The 22114-nt window shown below is 39.9% G+C and overlaps 1 protein-coding gene across 8 annotated transcripts in view; it reads right to left on the bottom strand.

Annotated features, from left to right (window-relative positions):
* Positions 1–22114, bottom strand: part of OSBPL1A (oxysterol binding protein like 1A) — a 156778-nt gene that overhangs the window by 20566 nt on the left and 114098 nt on the right. For all 8 annotated transcript variants that reach the window (XM_072949090.1, XM_072949091.1, XM_072949092.1 and 5 more), the window contains one exon: positions 4557–4632. In XM_072949090.1, the coding sequence (XP_072805191.1) occupies positions 4557–4632 (76 nt within the window). The remainder of the gene's footprint in view (positions 1–4556; positions 4633–22114) is intronic.

Here is a 22114-nt window from a genome sequence, read left to right as displayed (position 1 = left end):
CAAGGCATGTCTGAGTGAGAAGACACATTTACAGGAATCGAAGTTGAGAGCCCTGGTAAAGCTTCTCGGGTACGCTTCCCAGGGACTGAGACGCCCGTGAGTCCAACAGAGGGCAACAAAACCTTCTGTAAGTTAGAGTTCTCCAATGTTATTTCCAATAATGTTGAAGAAGTCCTAACCGAGTTGTCAACTGTTGGATCAAAAAAAATTATTTTTGACAGGTAATATACTACCACCTGATTTTTGGCATACAGCTGAGAAAAGGTTAAAGAACTGAATGATATTGCTAGATATTTAAAAAAAAAACCCACAGACCTCCTACTCCTATCTGTCTATTAATATGAGTGAGGTTTCTTAATCCTTGAATCTATTAAAAATAAGAACATAATTGTTGCTGAAAATTGTTGTCTCATTCTAGCAAAATATGATATTCATTCTCAGATATCTAAATCCAAGTGAAAAAAATCCATTTTATGGATAAAATTTATGAAAATGTAACATAAAAGATAAAATGTTACATTTGTTATTTTGATCACTCATATGGTAGTATCTGTAAGAATAACTTGAAACCTGTAGTACTGAAGTCTTACAGGTACAGAATACAAATTTTTATATGTATTTTTGTGACAGCAAAGTATGATAAGGTAATCAATAAAAGACCTTCAAAGATGAAAAAATTAGGTCAAGATATTAGTCTACAGTAAATATGGAAAAGAAACGAGTCAAAAGGAACAAATGGAACTACAATGTTTTCAACTCTTAAATTCAAATCTCTACAGAATTTGGCTCTACTGGATGCCTGTAAGAGTGATACAAATACCGAGTTTTTAAAGTGAAAATGTTGTAATATAAGAGATCTTCATCATCTCTTGTAATAATCCAACACTGATATTCTATGACTCCAAGATACCACATGTGGCCTTGGGGGCAGACGCCTTCTCCAATTTTGGGCCCGGATACCTCGCTGCCTCACCCTGCTGCTGGCCCTGGTTTCCAAAGTCACTAAGGATGGACACCTAAGGCCTAGCCTCTGAGTGAGTCCTGCTGAAAAATCCTAAAGGGATAGGAGAGAAGAGGGGAAAGAAAATAGGGGAAACAGAGGACAATGGATTAAGAGATTAGAGTCCTTTAACCAAAGGACAATGGGAGTAAAGAAGTAAGGAACAAAAAATTCAAACGACTACCCGATATCAGTATTCACTCTGAGCTGGGAATCTGTCTGGTAAATGCTTCAATCACACAAAGATTTAGGATTGAATTCCAGTTATGGACAGTATTCATTTCACGTAGTATAACCCAACAGTGGGTAACATAATCCTGTCCAAAACAGATTGGGAGAAAAAAGGGTGTCATTAGTTTTGGAAATCTAAGTCTCTATATTCTTTTCTAGAAAAAAGCAAAGGAAAATGTGTGCGTATGTGCCAGTGGAGGAGGATGGGCAAGGTCAGCCCGGCCGGAGGAGGTGCGGCAGGGCACTGAGGCCCAAGATGACGCCCGCCTGAAGAAGACACTGACTTCCCTTCCTGATGAGGAAGGAATCACATGAGACCATACCTGCCAGATAAGCACCTATCATGAGCTTTTAAAAAGCATGTCTTCCAAACAGTGATACTCGGCCATAGAATTATACCATCATAAATGAGGGGCATTGATTTTTTAAAAAGTGGGGACCAGACCCCAGCTGAGTGTGGACCTGGGCGGTTTCCAGAAGGACGCTCACCCACCCAACTCTCACCTGGCGTGCTCCTCAAGCCGACAGAGACATCATGAAAAGCTCTGTTTCCATGATCACATTTCCTCCGCTACTTTAAAGACTTATTATTACGAAATTAAGACACTGGGAATGTGAAGCTACAGGAAGAGTCAGCTGAAGGGTATGTGTGTGGCTTCTCTGACTGAGATTTACCCGCACAGAAAGGACCTGAAGTGTTTGGATCGTTAAGCGTAACAGAATCACAAAAGTGCAGCGGGGGATTTTTTTTTTTTTAAAGTGCCTTCACTATGAAGTATAATAAAATCTATGGATACTAACATTTTCCCATTTTTGATCTATTATCTTTCGGGAGGTAGGAGGCAGATATTGGAGGGGTCGATACCAAAAATTACTTTTAAAATTTTTATTCTAGTGATGTTACTTGCATTTCTCTCTCAAGAATAAACTGTACTTTAATCTCTGTGGTTGCTCAACACTTACACCTTGACTGTTTCTGCTGCCCATGAGAGCGGGGCCCACGACAGAGCCCAAGAACACGGCCTCCAAGTGCCACACGACTGCTCCTCAGTCCACGTTATAAGTGTTCCTCTAGGACGTTAGTCTCTGATAAAACCTCAGCAGAAAACATTTTCCCAAAATATTACCTCCCCTGCTGATCTTTCTCTGTGACTTTATTCAGTAACTTCTAGGGATACAAGTTTGAAAACATCCCGTGGTACCCTTTCAATCCAAACAGCTCTGCTTTTATTTATGATTCAGCTAAGTGTTTATCTGTACAAACAGTCCTGCACCTAAAAGTAAAAGTAAAATCATTCCTCTACAGAAACAGTATCTTTCTAAGCATGACAGGTACAAGCCAACATTTCTATCATTTAAGAGAATGGTTAGTCTCCATTCAGAAAGAATGCTTGCTTTAGACATAAACTAGACAATTATTGGTCACTAGCCTGAACAAACTCATGACACTGCGACTAACTCTCACACCCAGTGAGACAGGAGGTGGTAGGAGACAGACTGAAGCAAGAGAAATACAGAAACTGTGCTTTCCCTGACGGCCAAAAAGACTAAACCACACCTGCAGTTTTCATACAAATTTTGCTGACCAAACAGCCTTAGACAGACGTGGCACCAATTCGACAGCAACTGGGGGTTTCACTCATTCGCAGGTTACGAAATCAATTTAATGAGCTGGAATCAGCATTAATCTAATCTAACAGAAAACATTTGTTGTAACGATGAGCATTCTTCTGTGAAACTGGTTGTAATTTTATGCACACACACACAGAGGTACGTATTTACATTTTGGATCACAATGATAAATATGTCAACTAAGGGTCTGAAAAATGTTTGTTTTTTTTTTTTGACTACTTAGAACAATTATTTATTTACTTGGCTTAAGGAATGATAATGGCTCACACTTTTGTCTAAGTATGCATAATGATTTGCATTGAATGAGTAATATTCAAATTAACAATTGTTGAACCAAATATATTTTGAATGCCTATTTTATGTTTTGAAAAATGTTAACTCAGTAGAACACAAGTGTTAATTTTTGTCCTGAAGATTTCAGTTCTTAAGAGACTAATATACATAATTGACATTTTATTTAAGAATATTTACATTTGCCTTGAGACATCTGGTTTGTCAAAATAAAATCAGAGCCCAGGTGTTCTGATTCTCAGCTAATAATAATACTGAGTACTAAGCTAAATCATGGTCTGTCCGAGACATTTTACATAAATTATCTTATTTATCTCTCAACACACCTATAAAGCGCAAATTATTCTCCTAATTTTACACAGGAGGAAGTGCTACTCAGGGAGGCATGGCAACTTGCCCAGGGTCTCACAGATGGGGGCCAGCAAGGCTGGGATGAATCTCATTACCCAGCTACAGAAAGCTTAGCCGAATTACTCTCCACATAGGAGGATAAGAATATTTGTTTAAAATAAATGTTTCTGGGATTAGCATCTTGGAAATTACATTTAGGAAGTCTCAGATCACCCTACCCCATGCAGAGAACAGGGACATTCGAAAAATGCCAAAGTGGGCACACCAGCAGCTAAAAGGGTTTCAAGCACCAGAATGAAAATGTTTAGAAAGTGATTGTGCTTCTCAGTATGAGGAAACTTCTTGGAGTACTCCCAGGTTGTACCCTAAATTGCAAAATTAAGAAAGGTAATGTCCAGGCAGATTCTTTAGCAGCTCAGGACTCATATGCTTTTAAATTTTCACCATTCTAGTTGTTCAAAGGCCATGCAAGAAGGATTAAGAGAACTTTACTCACAATTCTAGCCTGACTGATACCAGGTTGGTGATGTGGACTACTCTTTCAAGGAACCCAAGGATTTACGTGATAGTAAATTTCGCCAACTGCTGCCCTCCCCCCAAAACTCAGATCCACCTGCACAGGTAACAAAGCAGAGACACATTCCAAGTAGCTAATGCATACCACATTTACAGATTCAAAGTACACAAACCTGCTCTGTACACAGATGCGTAAGTGAAATTATATTCTACACTGCGGGAAGTCTGTTCTTTCTGAGAGAATTTCTAGGTAATTCTACGGGAAATACAAATATGGAGAGACAAGAGGAAAGAACATTTTCTGTTCCTATTTCCTCACAATGAAAAGTCACATTAAAGTCGTATCAAATGGCATAAAGAGTGGTTAAAATTCTGTCAGGAAAACCTAGTATAAGAATTCTCCTTATTTCTGATCCTCAAAAGTTTCCATGAACACTGCTGTGCATCGCTTGTAGGCCGACATTAAGATTCCCTTCCAATGGATATGCATGGAACACATACCAGCTCAATACTGTAGAACACAGAGTTAACTTACCATTCCAATGCATTTTCTGAGGATGCTCCAGATACTGAAGTCATTTCTGGAAAACATAGGGGAAGGCAAGCTTGTTCTGGAAAAAGAAAAGAAAAACGAAGATTTAATTTTAATGCCAGTGACGTTAGGGGAAAACAGCTATTGTCATTCATATGAAAGCCACAGGCATACACGTATAGAGACACCATAAAAATCTGCATCGTATACAAATGACCAGCAGGCAGATGACAAGCTACTCAGGATCACCAGTCATTAGGGGCATGCTAAATAAAATCACAATGAGCTATTTATCACCTCACGCCTGTTAGAATGGCTATCACCAAAAAGACAGGGGATTACAAAAAACACTGTGCACTGTTGGTGGGGCTGTAAACTGGTACAGCCACTGTAGAAAACAGTATGGAGGTCCCTCAAAAAACTAAAATTAAACTACCATATGATCCAGCAATTCCACTCCTGGGAATATATTAAAAGGAAATGAAAATACTAACTTAAATAGATGTCTGCCCCCTCATGTTTACAGCAGCACTATTTACAATAGCCAAGACATGGAAACAACCGTAAGTGTCCACTGATGGATGACTAGATCAAGAAGTTGTGGTATATGCGTGTGTGTGTATGTGTGTGTGTTTATGTGTGTGTATATGTACATACATACACACCGTAACTTCATGCTTTACACGCATACCACACGCATACACAATGAAATATTATTTGGCTATTAAAAATGAGGAAATCCTACCATTTGCAACAAAATGAATGGACCTTGAAGGTATTATGCTAAGTGAAATAAGTCAGACAGAGAAAGACAAATACTGCATGATCTCACTTACACATGGAATCTAATAACAACAACAAAAAAACCCCAACATCAACTCACAGAAAAAAGATCTGATTTGTGGTTGCCAAAGGCAGGGGTTGGCAGGAAAGTAAATTAAAGGAAGGTGGTCAAAAAGTACAAACTTCCAATTATAAGATAAATAAGTACTAGTGATGTAATGTACAACATGCTGACTAGAGGTAACACTGTAAGACAGACATAAATGAGACATATATGGGAAAGCTGGTGAGAGTAGCTCCTAACAGTTCTCATCACAGAGAAAAAAAATGTTTTTCTTTTTACTGCACCTGTATAGGATGATGGATGTTAACCAAATCTACTGTGGTAATCATTTCACGGTATGTGTAAATCAAACCATTGTGCTGTACACCTTAAACAGTGATGTCTATTGTTTCTCAATAAAACTGGGAAAAATGTGCATCTTCATAGGCTAAAATAGGGTCAACCTGGGGCTGTATCCTTCAGGGCTATTCTGGCCCCTGAAAAATTTCACAGCAGGTCAACCTGCCCTACGGCTTCAGTACTATCAGATCTGAATTCTCCTAGTCCTCCTGTTTTGATGCCCAGCTGTTTGGACCACCTCAGAGGTACGCTGTCCTTTCATGTACTAACCTGTCTGACGCTGCTGTTTGGTTCAAGACAGACCTACCATATTCTGATACTCAATAAACCACTTAGCTGTTAAATAATGTAAACAAAAATGCTTAAGGTTTTTAAGAAATGAAATGGGAAAATGCAAACAATTCTAAAAGCCAAAGTAAATTTTAGGCCCAAAGACACTGACATTGGACATAACTCAGCAACTCTGGATATACTGGGAGACCTTTGCAAATTAACCTCTACAGAAGGGGCATTTCTAACACCTCTCCAGGACCTGGAAAGTAGCCAGAAGAAGGGTGGCTGTTAGCAGCAAAGGGTTTGTGGCCTGGCTTCCTGGGGCCTCAGCACCTCCGGGGGAGGGGTGGGAGGGGCCCAGTACCACTTCCTGAAACACCCTTATGGCAAGATAATGCCTTCTTTTCATTATCTTAGGTTATGGTGAGGGATGCTGATTTTCCAGGTGCTGTTTGAAACATACTCATGTATAGAATAGATAAACAAGATTATACTGTATAGCACACGGAAATATATACAAGATCTTATGGTAACTCACAGCAGAAAAAAAAATGTAACAATGAATATATGTATGTTCATGAATAACTGAAAAATTGTGCTCTACACTGGAATTTGACACAACATTGTAAAATGACTATAGCTCAATAAAAAATGTTTAAAAAAAACCCCATGTAAGTAAAATATTAAAGAAAATGTTAAATTAAAATTTTTACCTTCTAAAGAACCTCTGTTCTATAAACTACTTTGCGTTACAGAAGTTAATAAAATTCTCAGTTTTTAAACACGTAATATTTTAAGATCCTCCATGGTAAAATTCTTCCGATTCTTCTTTTTCAGGAACACACAATGCTCATTTGGCAGATCTGGCTTCTAACAGTCGGCTGGGTAAGTGGCCACAGATGGTATTTAAATCACAGTCTCTACAGTCCAAGACCATCAATCTCTGTGACGTGAACAAGTGAATTCAGGGACAGAACCCACGCCATTATCTACCATTTACATGTATAACACAGTTTTAGAGACATATACAAACTAAATTTCTCATCTCCTGTCTATGAAACAGTCCGTCAGAAGTGTAACATATAACTAGGAAGCTATGAGCCCGACATAAGCTTTGTGAAGCCTGAATGAGGGGCTGTAATTCCCCCCAACAAATGCTTACATTAAATGTATATGTATGTTACTACTCTGATGTTAAGGGGAAGAACAGCAGAAAAACAAATATTTTGGAAGAAAGCAGAAGAGAAGAGACATTCAAGCTTTATTTTTATCTCCAATTTAGAAATCATCTCAGGGTTGCCAGCCAAGAATCCCACCCAGAAATACCCTATACTCACTCTCCTGCATGTAACTCTCCATGGTGCTTTATGAAATGTAATGACGACTCATTAATGAGGAAGCCAGGTTACCGGCAACATGAATGATCTACCCTGGAACACAGCCAGAAAGCAGGGGTGAAGGGGACTGGAAAAGGAGAAAGGCCATCACAAAGTCAGGGCTGTACTCTTGTGTAGGACACGCAGCGCCAAATGCACACCCTCCTTCCGACCACGAGGCGGGCAGCAGCGCACCGATCAGAAGCAGCAAGGGGAACGCTGGCCATGCAGAAGCCAGGCCGGTAAATGACCTCAGGGCTGCTGACCGCATCTAAATCGATAGCATGATGAGGCTGCCAAAAGGAGAACAGAGCCAGAATATTCCCAAGGGCAGCTCTGCCAGAGCTGGGATCCAGACCTGTGCACCACTCTGAAAAGGAACCTTAACACCCTCACACAGGAGGCCGGGCAAAGGTGTGTGGAGAACATCTCTCATTAGCAATGGCTGGAGGAAATGTGTAGCCTAGAAGAAACTGGAGGTCTGGGGGACACTGGGTGTGATGGAGACCTTGGGGTATTAGAGGACAGGGCCGGGATGCAGGAGCAACACCCCCATCACCCATCCCCGCCGGCAGTCCCCGCACACCTTTCCCTCCACCACACTGATCAACTCATGACGCACCGCAGGTCTCCTGTGTACTTCCTGATCACGGCCCGCAAGGAGTAGGTAAGCTTCTGGAGAACACACGTTTCGCCTATTGCTCTATCCTGGTGCCCGGGACAAGGCCTAACACAGAGGAGGAGTTTAAGTACTTGCTGAATGAGCTTAAGAATCTGTAAGGCCTTCTGGTACACGTTACCTCGTTCATGATGAATCCTGTTTATCCAGTGCTGCTCCAGAGCTCAGGACTAGGCCCACTGGTGGAAGCTACAGGACAGCTGACATGAAGACCTATCTTATAATCAATTCCAAATAGGGGAGACAAGAGAGTCTCATTAAGGAAGGGTTTCAAACAGATGTTAGAGAATCCCTTTCAGTCAGGGCCCAGAAAGCCACTCCTGCACTGGGCGGGAAGTTGGTCTCCATCACCTAAGCCAAGATGTGGCTAAACACCCCACACGGAACACGACAGGCCCCCACAACAAATTACCCAGTCCCAAATGTCAGTAGTGCCAAAGCCGAGAAGCCTGTCATAGAAATATGAGAGCTTCACAGATAATTTAAAATTTTGTAGTGGCTATATATTTTTTTAAAAAAGTAAAAGGAAACAAGATAAATTAATTTTAATACTATATTTTACTTAGTATGTCCAAAATATTAGCATTTCAACATGTAATCGATATAAAAATATTAATGAGATATTTTATACTATTTTCCCATTCCACATCTTCAAAATCCAGTGTGTATTTTACACTTCAGAGCGCACCTCAGTTTAGCTACTGTATGTTTAACAAAGTGAAATGTAGTCTTACCAAAGCAATCAAGTTCCGTTTAATGGCAAAATATTTTATACTGCTTCATTGTTAAACTATATTACAAAATTAACATAATAAACCTGTATTAATTAGAATTAAATGAGACCAAAAATTCAGTTTGGCAGTCACACTAGCCATCTACCAAGCGCACAAAAACCACCTGTGGCTAGTGGCTACTATTGGACATTATGGATTTCTGTGATTACTTCTGAAAACAAAAGGATAGTACTGCTCTAAGATTATGGGGGAAGAGCAAAGAATTGCTCAATTATAAGAGTCTAAAGTCAATGAGAGACAAGAGTCCACAGCATAATCATCAGGAAAATGCTAAACCTGCGATATATTTAAAGTAGAGGGAAAAATTCTTTTAATTAGGTATATTAAAAAATGTTTTAAGGAATTTGTACTGAAAAGGACGTGGTTCTGTATTTTAAGTTTTCACTCCCTCCACTGATGGGGGGAGAAAAAGAATTCCCTAACGATGCTGGATGGGGAGGTATTACTCCAGGCAGAAATAAGAACAGCGGAGAGCAAGCACCAGACTTTCCAGGCTGAAAGCATAGATCAATTATTCTCTTCCCTTCGAGTTTATCTGAGAGTCATTATCCTGAATTCTATGCTTCCTTTTTTCCTTCCCAAAGAGAGAAAACACGCTGTACCAGGGACTGAGAGTGATATGCCCTAGTTCTATTTTCAGCCATACAGATGCCATTATGACTATCCACACAACACCACAATAACTGGTCTTTAAGTGAAGGTCCCATCGCAGTAGTTTTATCTCTGTGATGCACACGGCTCAGCTGGGGGCCCCGCCATCACTCCCTGCTGCACAGGGTTGTACCCAGAGCCCAAGATGAACCAAATTAACTTGGGCAGTGTGACTGACAAACGCTGCGCTGGAATCCCCCTTCCTCTGAAAAGGCTGTGCAAGTTCAGGGGATCGCTGTCCCCCAGATCTCTGGGAGATGCTTTTGGATGGCAGACACTATATGGGAGGCTGAGCCTGACGGAGCCTCTCAGACGCATGTGAACTGTGCAGATGCTCTCAGTCCCCCAGGCCACGTAGGGCCATGGCCTGCCCGCTCCTGCCCACAGACGGCTGGGTTAGACAGACACTGTGCGCTCGTGGAGACCCTCCGACCGAGAGTAGAGAAGGATTATTACAAAGCCAGCTTTGGCTGGAATCGGCTGCCTGAGGTTTCAGGTGTGCTTCTGTTTTCATGAGGCCGCTGAGCTGTGCTGGGGCCCCGTCTGAGGATGTCCATAGCCCACCGAACACCAGCACGCGCGGGTGGGCGTCTTTCACTCGGAGGAGGGGAGAGAAGGAAGCAGGGCCGCAGCTAGGGCTCCTGCCTCGGCCACCCCGAGTCCAGACTACACGGCTGGACAAGCTGCCTGAGTTGGCAGCTAGATCTGTGCTAAGTAATGCCTGGGACAGAGAGAGTCTCTGGGAAATGAAGTTTCAGTTTTCTTACCTGTACATTGGTTTTTAAAGAATTAAAAAGATTCTTCGTTATTTTCACAAAGTACAGACATATTGAGATGAAAACATTCGCAGTCACTGGTGATATCATCTGCCCACTGATTTTAGCTTCTCAATATATAAGAGCTCCTTGTATATTATAAATACTTTATTCACCACCTATACTGCAAATAACTTTTTCCAAGTCTAACACTGGTCTTCTGATTCTGCTTATGGTGTAATTTGCCAAAACCAAACTTACCTGCCTGGGAAGACTATATATGTTATGATCATAATGTATATGTGAAACTCTAAATAAACATCTATCTTCCAGTATTTTCCCTATGGACAAGATAAAACCACTTCCCAGTCCTATTAATAGTCAAGCCAGAAAAAAAGGCAAATCTCTTCATTCATATAAAGTTTTGTAATCTCATTCTTATGCTTTTAGAAATTCAAGTTCTGTATCAAAACCAAGGCAACACAGAATATAAACAATCTTCATGAGCATTTACCACACGAAAGTAAACATAATTACACGGGGTAACAAGTACGCGCTCATTTGTCAGATTACAAAATAATACGTTATTATATATCAGGTCAAACAATCCATAAAGATAAAGAACAAGCTACTCCCACCTCCGATACCCACGTGACAGCCTGGGGCGCCGCCCTCCACACTCTTTTCCTTGCATGAGTACATACAAGTAGAGATATTTTTTGATATATTACCCTAGAAGTCACAGGTTTTTTTTTTTTAACTAAATAATAATATAAGAGGATACCCCTTCAAGGTGATAGATGTAAGTGTATCTTTACGCACAGGGACACAGGCACATACATGTAACTTTGTATAAGTAGTGTATCATGAATGCCAGGTTTATCTTTAACACAATCTTTCTCCCTCTGTTCTTTTTACTTGTCACCCCACATCCTCATCTCTGCCACCACTGTACCACCCTGTAACCCATGTTAAAAACCTGCTATGTATTTTTCCATATTCTTACCTTTTCTCAGAGAGTCACAAACACAGCGTGCATGTGTGCACACACAAAGCAGCTTTCTGACTTCAAGATTCCAAAACAGAATACCAGTTATACACACTTCTCCATGGTTTGCTTTTCCCTTTCAGTACTTCGTGGAAATCTGTTCCAGTTAAATGGTAAACTAATCCTTTTAATGAATGAGTCATATTCTATGACAAGAATACTGTCTATCAAAGTATATTTTGCCATTCTCCATGAAAGGCATTCACTGTTTTCATTGTTCTGCCAAAACAAACAATGCAGTAAAATCATCTTAATATATTGCATTGCTAATTAAACCTAATGTTTTCATTTCTATGGCAGGGAGTACCAGCGGTAAGACTGCTGGGTCAAAAAGTATCTCTATTTTACTTTTCCGGGGATGCTGCCAGATTGCTTTCTGAAAAGATTTTAACAATTTTATTTCATCAGTCATCCATGACGGCACTTCCTCACCTCCCCACCAGCAACAACTGGTGTTAATGGGTGTTCTTACTCAAGTTTTCTCAGTCCGACTAGAAAGTGATACCACAGTGCTATTTTGTTTTTCCTTAACCACTAGTGAATTAGAACATCTTTTCATATATTTAATGACCACCTGGATTTACACATCTGTAAACTGTCTCTCTATATCATTTGTAACCTCTGGCTTTTTTTCTGTCAATTTGTAAGAATTTGTTGACAGAGACTAATCTTCCATTTGTCTTTTACTAAGCTTTCAGTTAGATTGCAAATAGAATCATTTATAGCTTAAAAAAAAACTTACAGGCAAATGTGTCTTATCATTTTTTTTAAAATAGCTTCTGGGTTTAAGGCTTCTTCCCTCAACCCAGGTTTCTTTTTTAACCCGATATTCTAATTCTTTAAATGACCAAAACACGTATGTGTATCTCAAGACCCTATTTCTACATATAAATAGCTAGATACCTTTAAGGCATCTGTCCCTGCCCATTCGCAGTGGACCCCTTGTGCCTCTAAGAGTTCTGTGCCCTCTTGCCTCTATGCCTGTCACAACGGGGCCTGCGAGGTCGCCCAGTTTGCTTTCTTCAAGACAGAGGAGCTCTCTCTCCAACAATTCTCTTACCCAAGCGTCCAGGAATCTTAACAGTCTACATTTTTATTTAGTTTTAGTCCAGTTTCTATCTCCTTTCAAAAGACCCTTGACCACTGATCTGTATGCTTCAGGGAGGAGAGGAAAAGTTTGGTGGGTTTTTTTTCTAAAGCACCATTTTCACAAATGCTGTGGGCATCACATTATCCCTGAACTAACTGAATTCTACCAGAATGAAGTGTGTGAATGCTAACAGCTAATGTTTAGTGTTTACCCTGTTTTAGACCCCGTGTTAATCACATAACAAGCATCCCCTCACTGAAGCCTCTAAATAAGCCTCCAAATTACACACTCATTAATGAAATAACCTGTCCATGAGTGGTCGAACTGGAATTCTTTAGCTCCAGATCCGTAGCACTTGGGTTTCAGAGTGCCGACTGCCACTCTGCATGAACTTGAACAAGCGACTCCCTACTCCACGCCTCGGTGTTTCTACGCAGAGAACGACAGTTCTATGTCACATGGTCATGGTGAGGTTCCAGTGCAACAATGCACATACAGTAGTATTTTTTAAACTTTGAGTCCTAGTCATTGGTGGTTTGTAAACTCAATTTAATGACTCATATAACCGGCATTTAAGAAAAATGAAGAAACAGAATATAACATCTTACAAGAGCAGGTATTATAAATGAGAATTCTGTTTAATAACACACACACCTGTAATGTAGATACTATGTGGTCAAATACTTTTTTAAAAACATTTTCCACTCTGGGACTTGGTCAGTGCTGTACAACACTCAGCCCAGTGCCTGGGAGACAGAAACTCGCGACATCCAGTGGGTACTGATGTTACTATTAACTATTTCAGGGAAAAACCGCCTCATTTTCCTATCTGAGTTGGTCAAGATTTAAAACTGCTACTATGTTCTGGAGGAATAATTTACTTTTACTAATTACAGTTTCAAAAGATGACCTAGAAAAAGGGCTGTTTACTGGACAATATTCACAACTAGATAAAGGTTTACACGGAGAAATAGGTAAGAAGTACCGCTCTTACCCAAAAGGACGGTGGCAAGGCTGTGACATGAGCGCCAGTCCCCGGGGAAGGCTCTACACAGGACACGGTGGCCTCACATGTGATCAGATACCGGTGTGGCCAGAGGAGATTTTTCAAACTCCAGACTTGGGCTCAGAACCTCTGGTTCTGGGGCAGGGGACTCTTAAAGGCTCTTTAAAAAGACTTGGTTAGGGCACAATGAAGCAACATGGGAGGGGCTGCTGGTAAAGTTCCTTTCCTCCTTGTCATTTAATAGCTCTTGCTATTCCTTGTTTTAACGTCATACGACCTGGGTAAAAGTGTTCAAACAACATTTTTCATTTACCTGAAATGATGGAAGGGAATATATTAACAAATCCCAAGCATAATTTGATTGTGCTTTAAACATTCCACTGCCATTATAAAACAGTATTAAAACTGACTCCTGTCTTCAGACTTGAGGGCGCTTGCCTTCACCAAACACAGCCTGGAGACATCCAAGCACGGCTCCTCCGTTCAGGCTTCTCCTCGGCATCTACTTGGGAATGACCTCGAACTCAAAGATGTTGTCTACGCGCATAGGAATTTTAAAAGCTACTCTCATGTTCTAACTTGAAGCCCTGAGGTTGGCTGGGGTTCCATGCTCTGCCTGAATTCCACGATTCTTAATTTTCCCTATCTTCTCTTGCCCCCACTGTTAATTTCTTACATATCTGCTGCTCACCAGGCTCAGCCCCCTGAGGCTGGGGACTAGGTCTTGTTCTCCTCTGCATCCCCACGGTGCGGAGTAGTTTGCACGTAACAGGTGCTCAATGTTATATCTAATGTCTTCTGAAGTTAAAATGGGCCACAGAGAGAAAAATAGTGGGAAAAAATGAGAGGTGGATAAGGAGCAAGTGAGGCATGAAGAACACAGATAACCAAATTTTCCACCTCTAAGTCACTTAAGAAAACGGTTTTAAAACCAAATTCCTTAACACACATTTTCAGTTGTGCTTAACAATTAAACATTTGTTCATGCTATTAAATATTCTGAAAGAATCATCAGTTTGAGCAGAATATTCATTTGGATATTTAGAAAAGCAAGCAACAACCTAATTCTAACCTTTGATGCAAGATCAAAAGAATGAACTAACAATCTAATAATTTCATAGAGAAGCAGACTTTATCATGGTAGCACTGAAGATGTGTGTGCACACATGTGCATATGTATTAGGTGTTTTGTACTTCTGTGTGTTTATCTGTGTGCAATTATTAGGTGCTTAGCATCTCTCCTGTCAGCTATCAGAATTCCTCTTTCCTTCTCTCCCAAATCCGTTCTTCCACAAGTACCAATTTAAACATAACCCTAATGTACACAGCTTCTATTTGAATCTAATCATCTGATTTCGATGGCACTATTGATGTTTACTAGATACTCAAAATGAAACATCTTCCAAATAAGGAAGCCATTAAAAATAAACTATAAAATTAAATTATATTCACAAAACTGAACATTAGATTTTAAAATGTTACAAGAGTACATGACCATAGTAATAAAAAGCCTTATTTTCACCCATTATGTATAATCTTACAGAGTTCATCTGGAATCGCAGTTCACAAATCTATTCTCTTAAAAAGGTTGAAAGGAAAGTGATGTGCGAAGAAGCCTAGTGACCTCGTCACCGATGGATAAGCGTATTCTTACTCACAAGTCATGCGAAAAGTACCAAGTTCCATTTTTGGAAAGGTACCACTCCCCTCTACCCTTTCTCCCTCCTGGTTGGGACAAAGAATCACAGAGAAGGCCACACTCTTATTCACCCTCCACTCGCTTCTTGAGAACATGCAAGATGGTTATTGTGCATTTACTGAAATTATTACCATTAGACTCTATGCTCTGCTGAACCTGCAGATGGAACACCGCAGGTACTCAGTAAACGCTGCTGAGAAAAACTTCATGGCTGTTAGTTTTCTATAAATTAGGGCCTGAGGCTGAATAAACTGTCCCATGATGCATTTATCATGTAACTTTTCCATAATATTCCTCAGTCATGTAGTATTAATTAAAACTAGCTGTAATATACTTGGATATGTAAGATCTTCAAAGGCACCTTCTATATGAAATATTTGCTAAGTGTAATATATTAACATCAACACAAAACAACTAAAATACACCTAGACAGTTAAATTCCTAAAATCTATCTATCCCCCTTTCAGCAGAAGCAAGCCTGGACAAGTCTCAAAAGAGACCTCTTTTCTTGCATGACTGACACTGTAATGTACCTTCTACCAACTTCCAGGTTTGAATTCGGACCAACAGAGGAAATGCAAGTTCTCTCTGCATCCTGATAACATCATCTGAAGCGTACCAGAAACCAGCACCTCACTTAGGGCTGAGTCAGACAAAAGGTGCTGGGGACAGCTGGACAGGTATTTAAGCTGCTCCTAGACATCCTCAACTCAAATCAGCCCAGAGGCTTGGCAGCAGGTCAGCACAAGTCTCAGATGAGACGAGATGAGAAAGGGGGCAGTCACATGCCTTTTTAGGTTCTGTGCATCTTTTAAATATCCAACAACTTGTTTTCCTATTTTAAGCTTACTGTGATAATTTGATGTGATTATATATTACTATTTGATTTTGCTGTGTATTTCCAAGATTATTTTTCACTTTTGACTTCTTAAATAATAGCGAGCCTATGATTATCGCTTAATAAATCTGGCCCTACACAGCAAAAAGATTAGGGTGATTATATGTCCTTGTGTCATCTGTTCTGATTTTAAACTTTGATTTTAAAATAGCATATTCAAAATTTCAAAAATTCAGACTGATTTTCCTACTGGCTTTCTAAAATTCAGAATCCATGTCTAAGTTCAGTAACACAGTAAATTTACTTCCTACTCTTGTTAGTTTATCAGCATGACTAAATTAAGAGGAAAGCCTGTAGAACCATCACATTTCCAAGCCCAAACAGACTAATGAAAACGTATCTATGAACCAGTTCATAGAGAAGCTGTCCCTTTGGGGAGCAGGATCCCCTCACGTCAAGCCTACCTCATGGGGTTTGGCACAGATGGGAAGAGGGCAGGACACAGAAAAGAAGACCTCAGCCTAGGGACAGGGTGCATGTTTTCTGCTCACCCTTACCTCTAAGAATCACTAAGACTTCATGCAGTGGGAGGCGGAACAGACGTAAACTAACTGAAATGAAGACAGCAGATCACGGTGAGGTCATCTTGACCTAAAGGAAGTGATCTCAATGATAGAGAACACTGATGGAATGCAGGCTGCATGCCACACAGGTCAGAGCCACTACCTTCTGCCCTGTCTCCCCTGAAGGCTGACCGAGCCTCCTGCAGTGCAGACGGCTAAGGAGCAGAGAGGCACGGAGAGGGTGAGCACAAATCTGCCAACACCTCCTCACATTCCAGAAAGGACCCGAGACTGTCTATGGCTAGTCATTTTGTTGGCAGGAAAGGGGAGAGAAGCCTTTCCTGATTACAATAGAAATTTCTTGGACTCTACACTAAGCAATGTCTCATCCTGGAAACTGAATGGCTCCAGCTGGATGAGGAGTCTGGCAGGGGGTGTGCGAAGGACAGCAAGACCCCAGAGCAGATCTGAGCACTGGACGGCAATGGCTGACCCTTGAACCAACTCTGGGGCAAGGCTGTGTCTAACAGGCTGCGTGTTACCTGCAACACTGCAGACAAGGACTTCAGGTCCCCGAAACAAGAGTTTAGGGACTATGCAAAACATAGCTAGCAACAAGAGAAGATGCAGAGAGAAGCAGAGATGCACTGAGTGATACAAGTATCGCTCTGCACATACCACTCTGCCCTGTTCCATGGCTTCGAACTTTTTAGACATATTTCCCTTTAAAGCACACCCATTTTTCCACAATGAACTTAACAATTTGGGATCTGCTTTAGCCAGTTCAATAGCCTGATTTAGCTTCCTTTTAACATGACCTGAGACCTTTCTGATTGCTTGCCATCAGAGGGATAGAATTTCTAGGGAGAACTGAATTTCTGGTTCCTTCCTGCTCTGTGACATATAATACCTTCACCGGCGTTATCTGACGTAAACATCGGTTTCCCCTTTTTCCTTTCTGATTGCTCTGAGCATAGTGACATATCTGTACTGCAAAGAACAGCAATCTTCTTCTTTCCTAAGGTTTATTCTGCTAACAAAGATTACACGGTGTCCTGAAACATACAATCAGATTGAAGGCGCGTACCTCACCTTCTGAGATTTTCTTGTTCTTTCCAATAAGATAATGGCAATCATATCCCGAAGGGAAACAACCAAAAAGTTTGGTTTTCACTAATAAGAGAATGCATAGCTATTGAGGAGAAATAAATAACTTCTATGAAAACATCACACCTTTAATCATTCCTGCATCCTTTGGAGAATCCTGCTTTGGTAGGAAGTTGGTGGATAACAGAAATTATAGGAAGAGAAGTTTTTAGCTCCTGTTTGTTTGAAATTGGCAGAACTCTTCCAATGTGTTCATGTGTTCTTTTGTACGCTCATGTTAATACAAGTGGAAATGTATAAAGGCCCAGAAAATAAGTTCCACGTCCACTTTAATTTGTAACAGTGCCTAGCACTGAGCCAACAGCAGATGGGTGCTTAATGCGTGCTTTGGGACTATGATGTTCATTCTCTGTAAATTATTACACAAAAGAAACAAACAGCTGCATTAATTAAAGGCTGGGACAAACCGTTTTACATTTCAGAATACAAATCTGGGAATTTGTCTAGGAATATAAATCTTTGTTATTCTAAACATCTATAAAGGTTCTAAATTTTAAGAAAAGAACAGAAGCTCTGGAGTCAGAATACCTGGCGTGCATGCAGGTCCTATCACTTATCTGCAAAGCACCTGGGCAAGTCAGTTCAACTTTCTGTGCTTCAATGTCTTCATCTGTTAAACTGAGGATATAATACTATCCATCCTGCCTATAACTCAGAGGCATTTTGAGAACCAAAAGCCGTGGAGTTTGTGAAAGTACCTTATAAGCACCAATTTGTAATCCAAATATATGCTGCAGAGAGGAACATTATGCACAATACTGTAAGGAGCTCTGGATCTGGGGCTGACATAGCGCAGTCAGAAGACAGAGACTTTAGCAATCAGACCAACTAGGTACTAACCATCCTGCTGTTGGACTGTGCTTTTGTGGGGACTTACTGCTCACATCAGAGATGAAGCAGCTGACCTGTGGACAGCTAAAATGCTGACCAAAGCCGTACAGCTATAGAAAGTCACAGAGCCAGGACCAAATGCAGAAAGGAAAGCACATTAAGCGGATGGCTCTCGACTGTCTAATGATCACAGTACACCCTAGGCTACTAGAATTTCTGTCAATATACTTGAGGTATTCAAAGACCCACAACAACAAAGCACAAAAGTACAACAAAACTATAGAGAATCTATGGTTATAAACTATCTACTTGGTTCACCTACAGAAGTCTGTTTTGCTGAGAAGTGTTAACTGCCCCAACTGTGTCCTCTTATAGCCCAGAAAGCAAGCTGCTTCACTTTAGCACTGGGATGACACCAGGCTCCGTCCCCTACCCCGTCCTCAAAGCTGGCTGTACCCGGCCTGCTCTAGCACACGTTGCATTATGTTCCATCACACATCATGACGGGATGCAGCCCTGGCTACAGTCATTTAGGTTTTCGACATCTGTCAGATGCAGAGGCAATGCTTCCTGCGTGAGAACCAGGATGTGTAATTAATGTGAGTCACTCCGCAGTAACAAGGAACTGGCTTTGAGAATACTCGCCATGGCAGGATGGAAGTTCACGCTCATCTTTCAAATTCTGGCTGAACATGGTGCCACATCCATATGACTCAACAGCAGGTTATATCCCACAATCAGCGTCAATCATGTTCTATAAGCAATGAATGTGTTTTGGAAAGAGATGTGAATAAATCAAATTTTCTGAAGATTTTCAAGGCACCAGGCAAACAAACTGTTAAAGGATCTCTATACGTTTTCAAAACAGTCACTTCACTCATTTACCTTGTAAATCCTTATTATTATATATGGTGTTTTCTGAAAGAGGAAAATTCTCCTGTGTTAACAGGCACAGCAAACAATACCGAAGGACTCTGTCCCCTGAGGCAGTTTTCTCCTTCAGGCAAAATTTAAGTTGGCACAGCTCCAGCAGGAAGGAGACACTTCAGTGTATTTATAAAGACCAAATCCCACAGTCATCACAAGTCAAGATGCCCAATCTATGAATTATTGTACTTAAGAAATGGCAGAGTAAACAGAATAAGGCAGACCATTAAAGGACTAGGTTATACTGAAAGATACTTTCCAGGCACTAAGAACCTGGTTTTCCTGTGTGTGGAGGGGAAGGAGGACGCATCTTCAAACAGAGCATCAGGACACCTGGCAAGAATACACATTTTAGTTAATATTTAACTTCTTTCTTTTGACATTCTGAGGATTATAAGAGCATATAAAGCAAACCTGAAATAGAAATTGGATATTTACCTAAGAGATTTAGAAAGCCTAGGGATCGAACGGAGAAGTAATGAGACCTCTGTATGGGGAAGCTAGTACCAAGGGACTAAGGAATGAATAACAGAGCTTTAAGCCTCTAGTCACCTCTTGTTTACACTTCTGACAACGTAAGCTCACAACCAGCTTGGTGGAGGCCAGCCACACCTTTGTAATCTCAATAAAAAGAAAAATCATGTTTCAATTTAACCACTGCTATGAAATATCCTTATAAAATATAATGGAAATCAACCATAGAAGACATTAAATGGGACAGCTTTCCTAAGTTCACATTTACCAAAAGAAAATAATGTTATTCCAGAATTAACACTTAAGATACTTGTTCCCCAAATTTCAGTTTCAAAGGTCAAAGTAAATGTCTAAAATCTATACAAATACCTTTCCTTGTAAGTTAAAATACACAGAGAAAACAATTCCATTTACTCAATTTTGCTTGAGGTTTATCAGTTTTCTACTTATAACAGCACCTGAGATTCAATTAGTTAAAATCACTATGATACCTTTGCATAGATTATCTCACTTAATTACCACAATAAGCCAACAAGGTAGGTCTGATTATTATAGCCATTTTACAAAATAAGTTGAGTTTCAAAGTGGTTATAACTTGCTTAAAGTCAGGAACGTAGTCTATATGGGATTCAAACCCAGGTAGTTCTTAATAACTACACTTTTCTAGTTCATGCATTTTTTTCAAAGAGCATATGGTGGTAAGAATTATGTGGTAGTTACCTGCTATGTGATAAGAACTAGATATTTTTCTAAGAGTTATCTTCCCTTTTGAGAAACCTGGGGGAAAAAAATTTTCAACTCATATCACATACGAAAAGCTAGTTTCTGTAATAATATACGAAGCACCTGAAAACTGTTAAGTTCAACAGTTCAAGAGAAAAATGGGCAAGAAGTATTAGCAACTCACAGAAAAAGGAATACAAACAGATCTTAAAAAGATGGTAAACCTCCCTTATTTCAGAAATAGACACTTCATAAGAATAAAGGCTTTGCATTTGATAAAATTTAATATTTATTCACAATATAAAACTCTTACCAAAGTGGGTAGAGAGGGAATATATTTCAACCATAATAAAAGCTATTTATGACAGACCCACAGCCAATATAATACTCAATGGTGAAAAGCTGAAAGCATTCCCAGTAAAATCTGGAACAAGACAAAGATGCCCCCCTCACCACTTCTATTCAACACAGTATTGAAGTTCTAGCCATAGCAATGAGACAAGAAAAATAAAAAGGATCCAAATTGGAAGGGAAGAGGTCAAGCTGTCATTATGTGCAAATGACATGATATTATATAAGGGAAACTCTAAAAACTCCATACAGAAACTAATGAATTCAGCAAAGTAGCAAGATACAAGATTAATTTACAAAAATTTGTTGCATATCTTTAAAATAACAATGAAAAATCAGAAAAGGAAAATTAAAAAATTCCTTTTAAAATCACACCCAAAAAACCCAAAATACTCAGGAATAAACCTGACCAAGGTGAAAAACCTATATGCTAAGAGTTATAAAACATTGATAAGGGAAACTGAAGACAATTCAAAGAAATGGAAAGATATCCCATGCTCTTGGATTTGAAGAATTAATATTGTTAAAATGGCCATACTAACCCAAAGCAATCTACAGATTTAATGTGATCCCTACTGAAATTACCCAGGACATCTTTCACAGAACTAGAACAAATAATCCTAAAATTTATATGAAATCACAAAAGACCTAGAACTGCCAAAGCAATCCTGAAGGAAAAGAACAAAGCTGGATGCATAAACCTCCCAAACTTCAGACAATACTACAGAGCTACAGTAATCAAAACAGCATGGTATTGGCATAAAAACAGACATATGGACCATTGGAACAGAATAGAGACTAAGAATAAACCCAAACATCTACAGTCAATTAATCTTTGACAAAGGAGGCAAGAATATACAATGGAGAAAAGACAGTATCTTCAGCAAGTGGTGATGGGAAAGCTGGACAGCCTCATGTAAATCAATGACATTAGAACACTCCCTCATATACACAAAAATAAACTCAAAATGGCTTAAATATAAGATGTGACAGCATACAACTCTTTGAAGAGAACACAGGCAAAACATTCTCTGACGTAAATTACAGCAACGTTTTCTTGAGTCAGTCTCCCAGGGCAATAGAAATAAAAGCAAAAATATGCTGTACCTTGGATTTGGTATTATTTTAGA

Source organism: Vicugna pacos, chromosome 24 (genome assembly GCF_048564905.1).
Source record: "Vicugna pacos chromosome 24, VicPac4, whole genome shotgun sequence".
In the NCBI taxonomy this organism is placed as follows: Eukaryota; Metazoa; Chordata; class Mammalia; order Artiodactyla; family Camelidae; genus Vicugna; species Vicugna pacos.
This window is presented reverse-complemented; position numbering and strand designations above follow the sequence as displayed.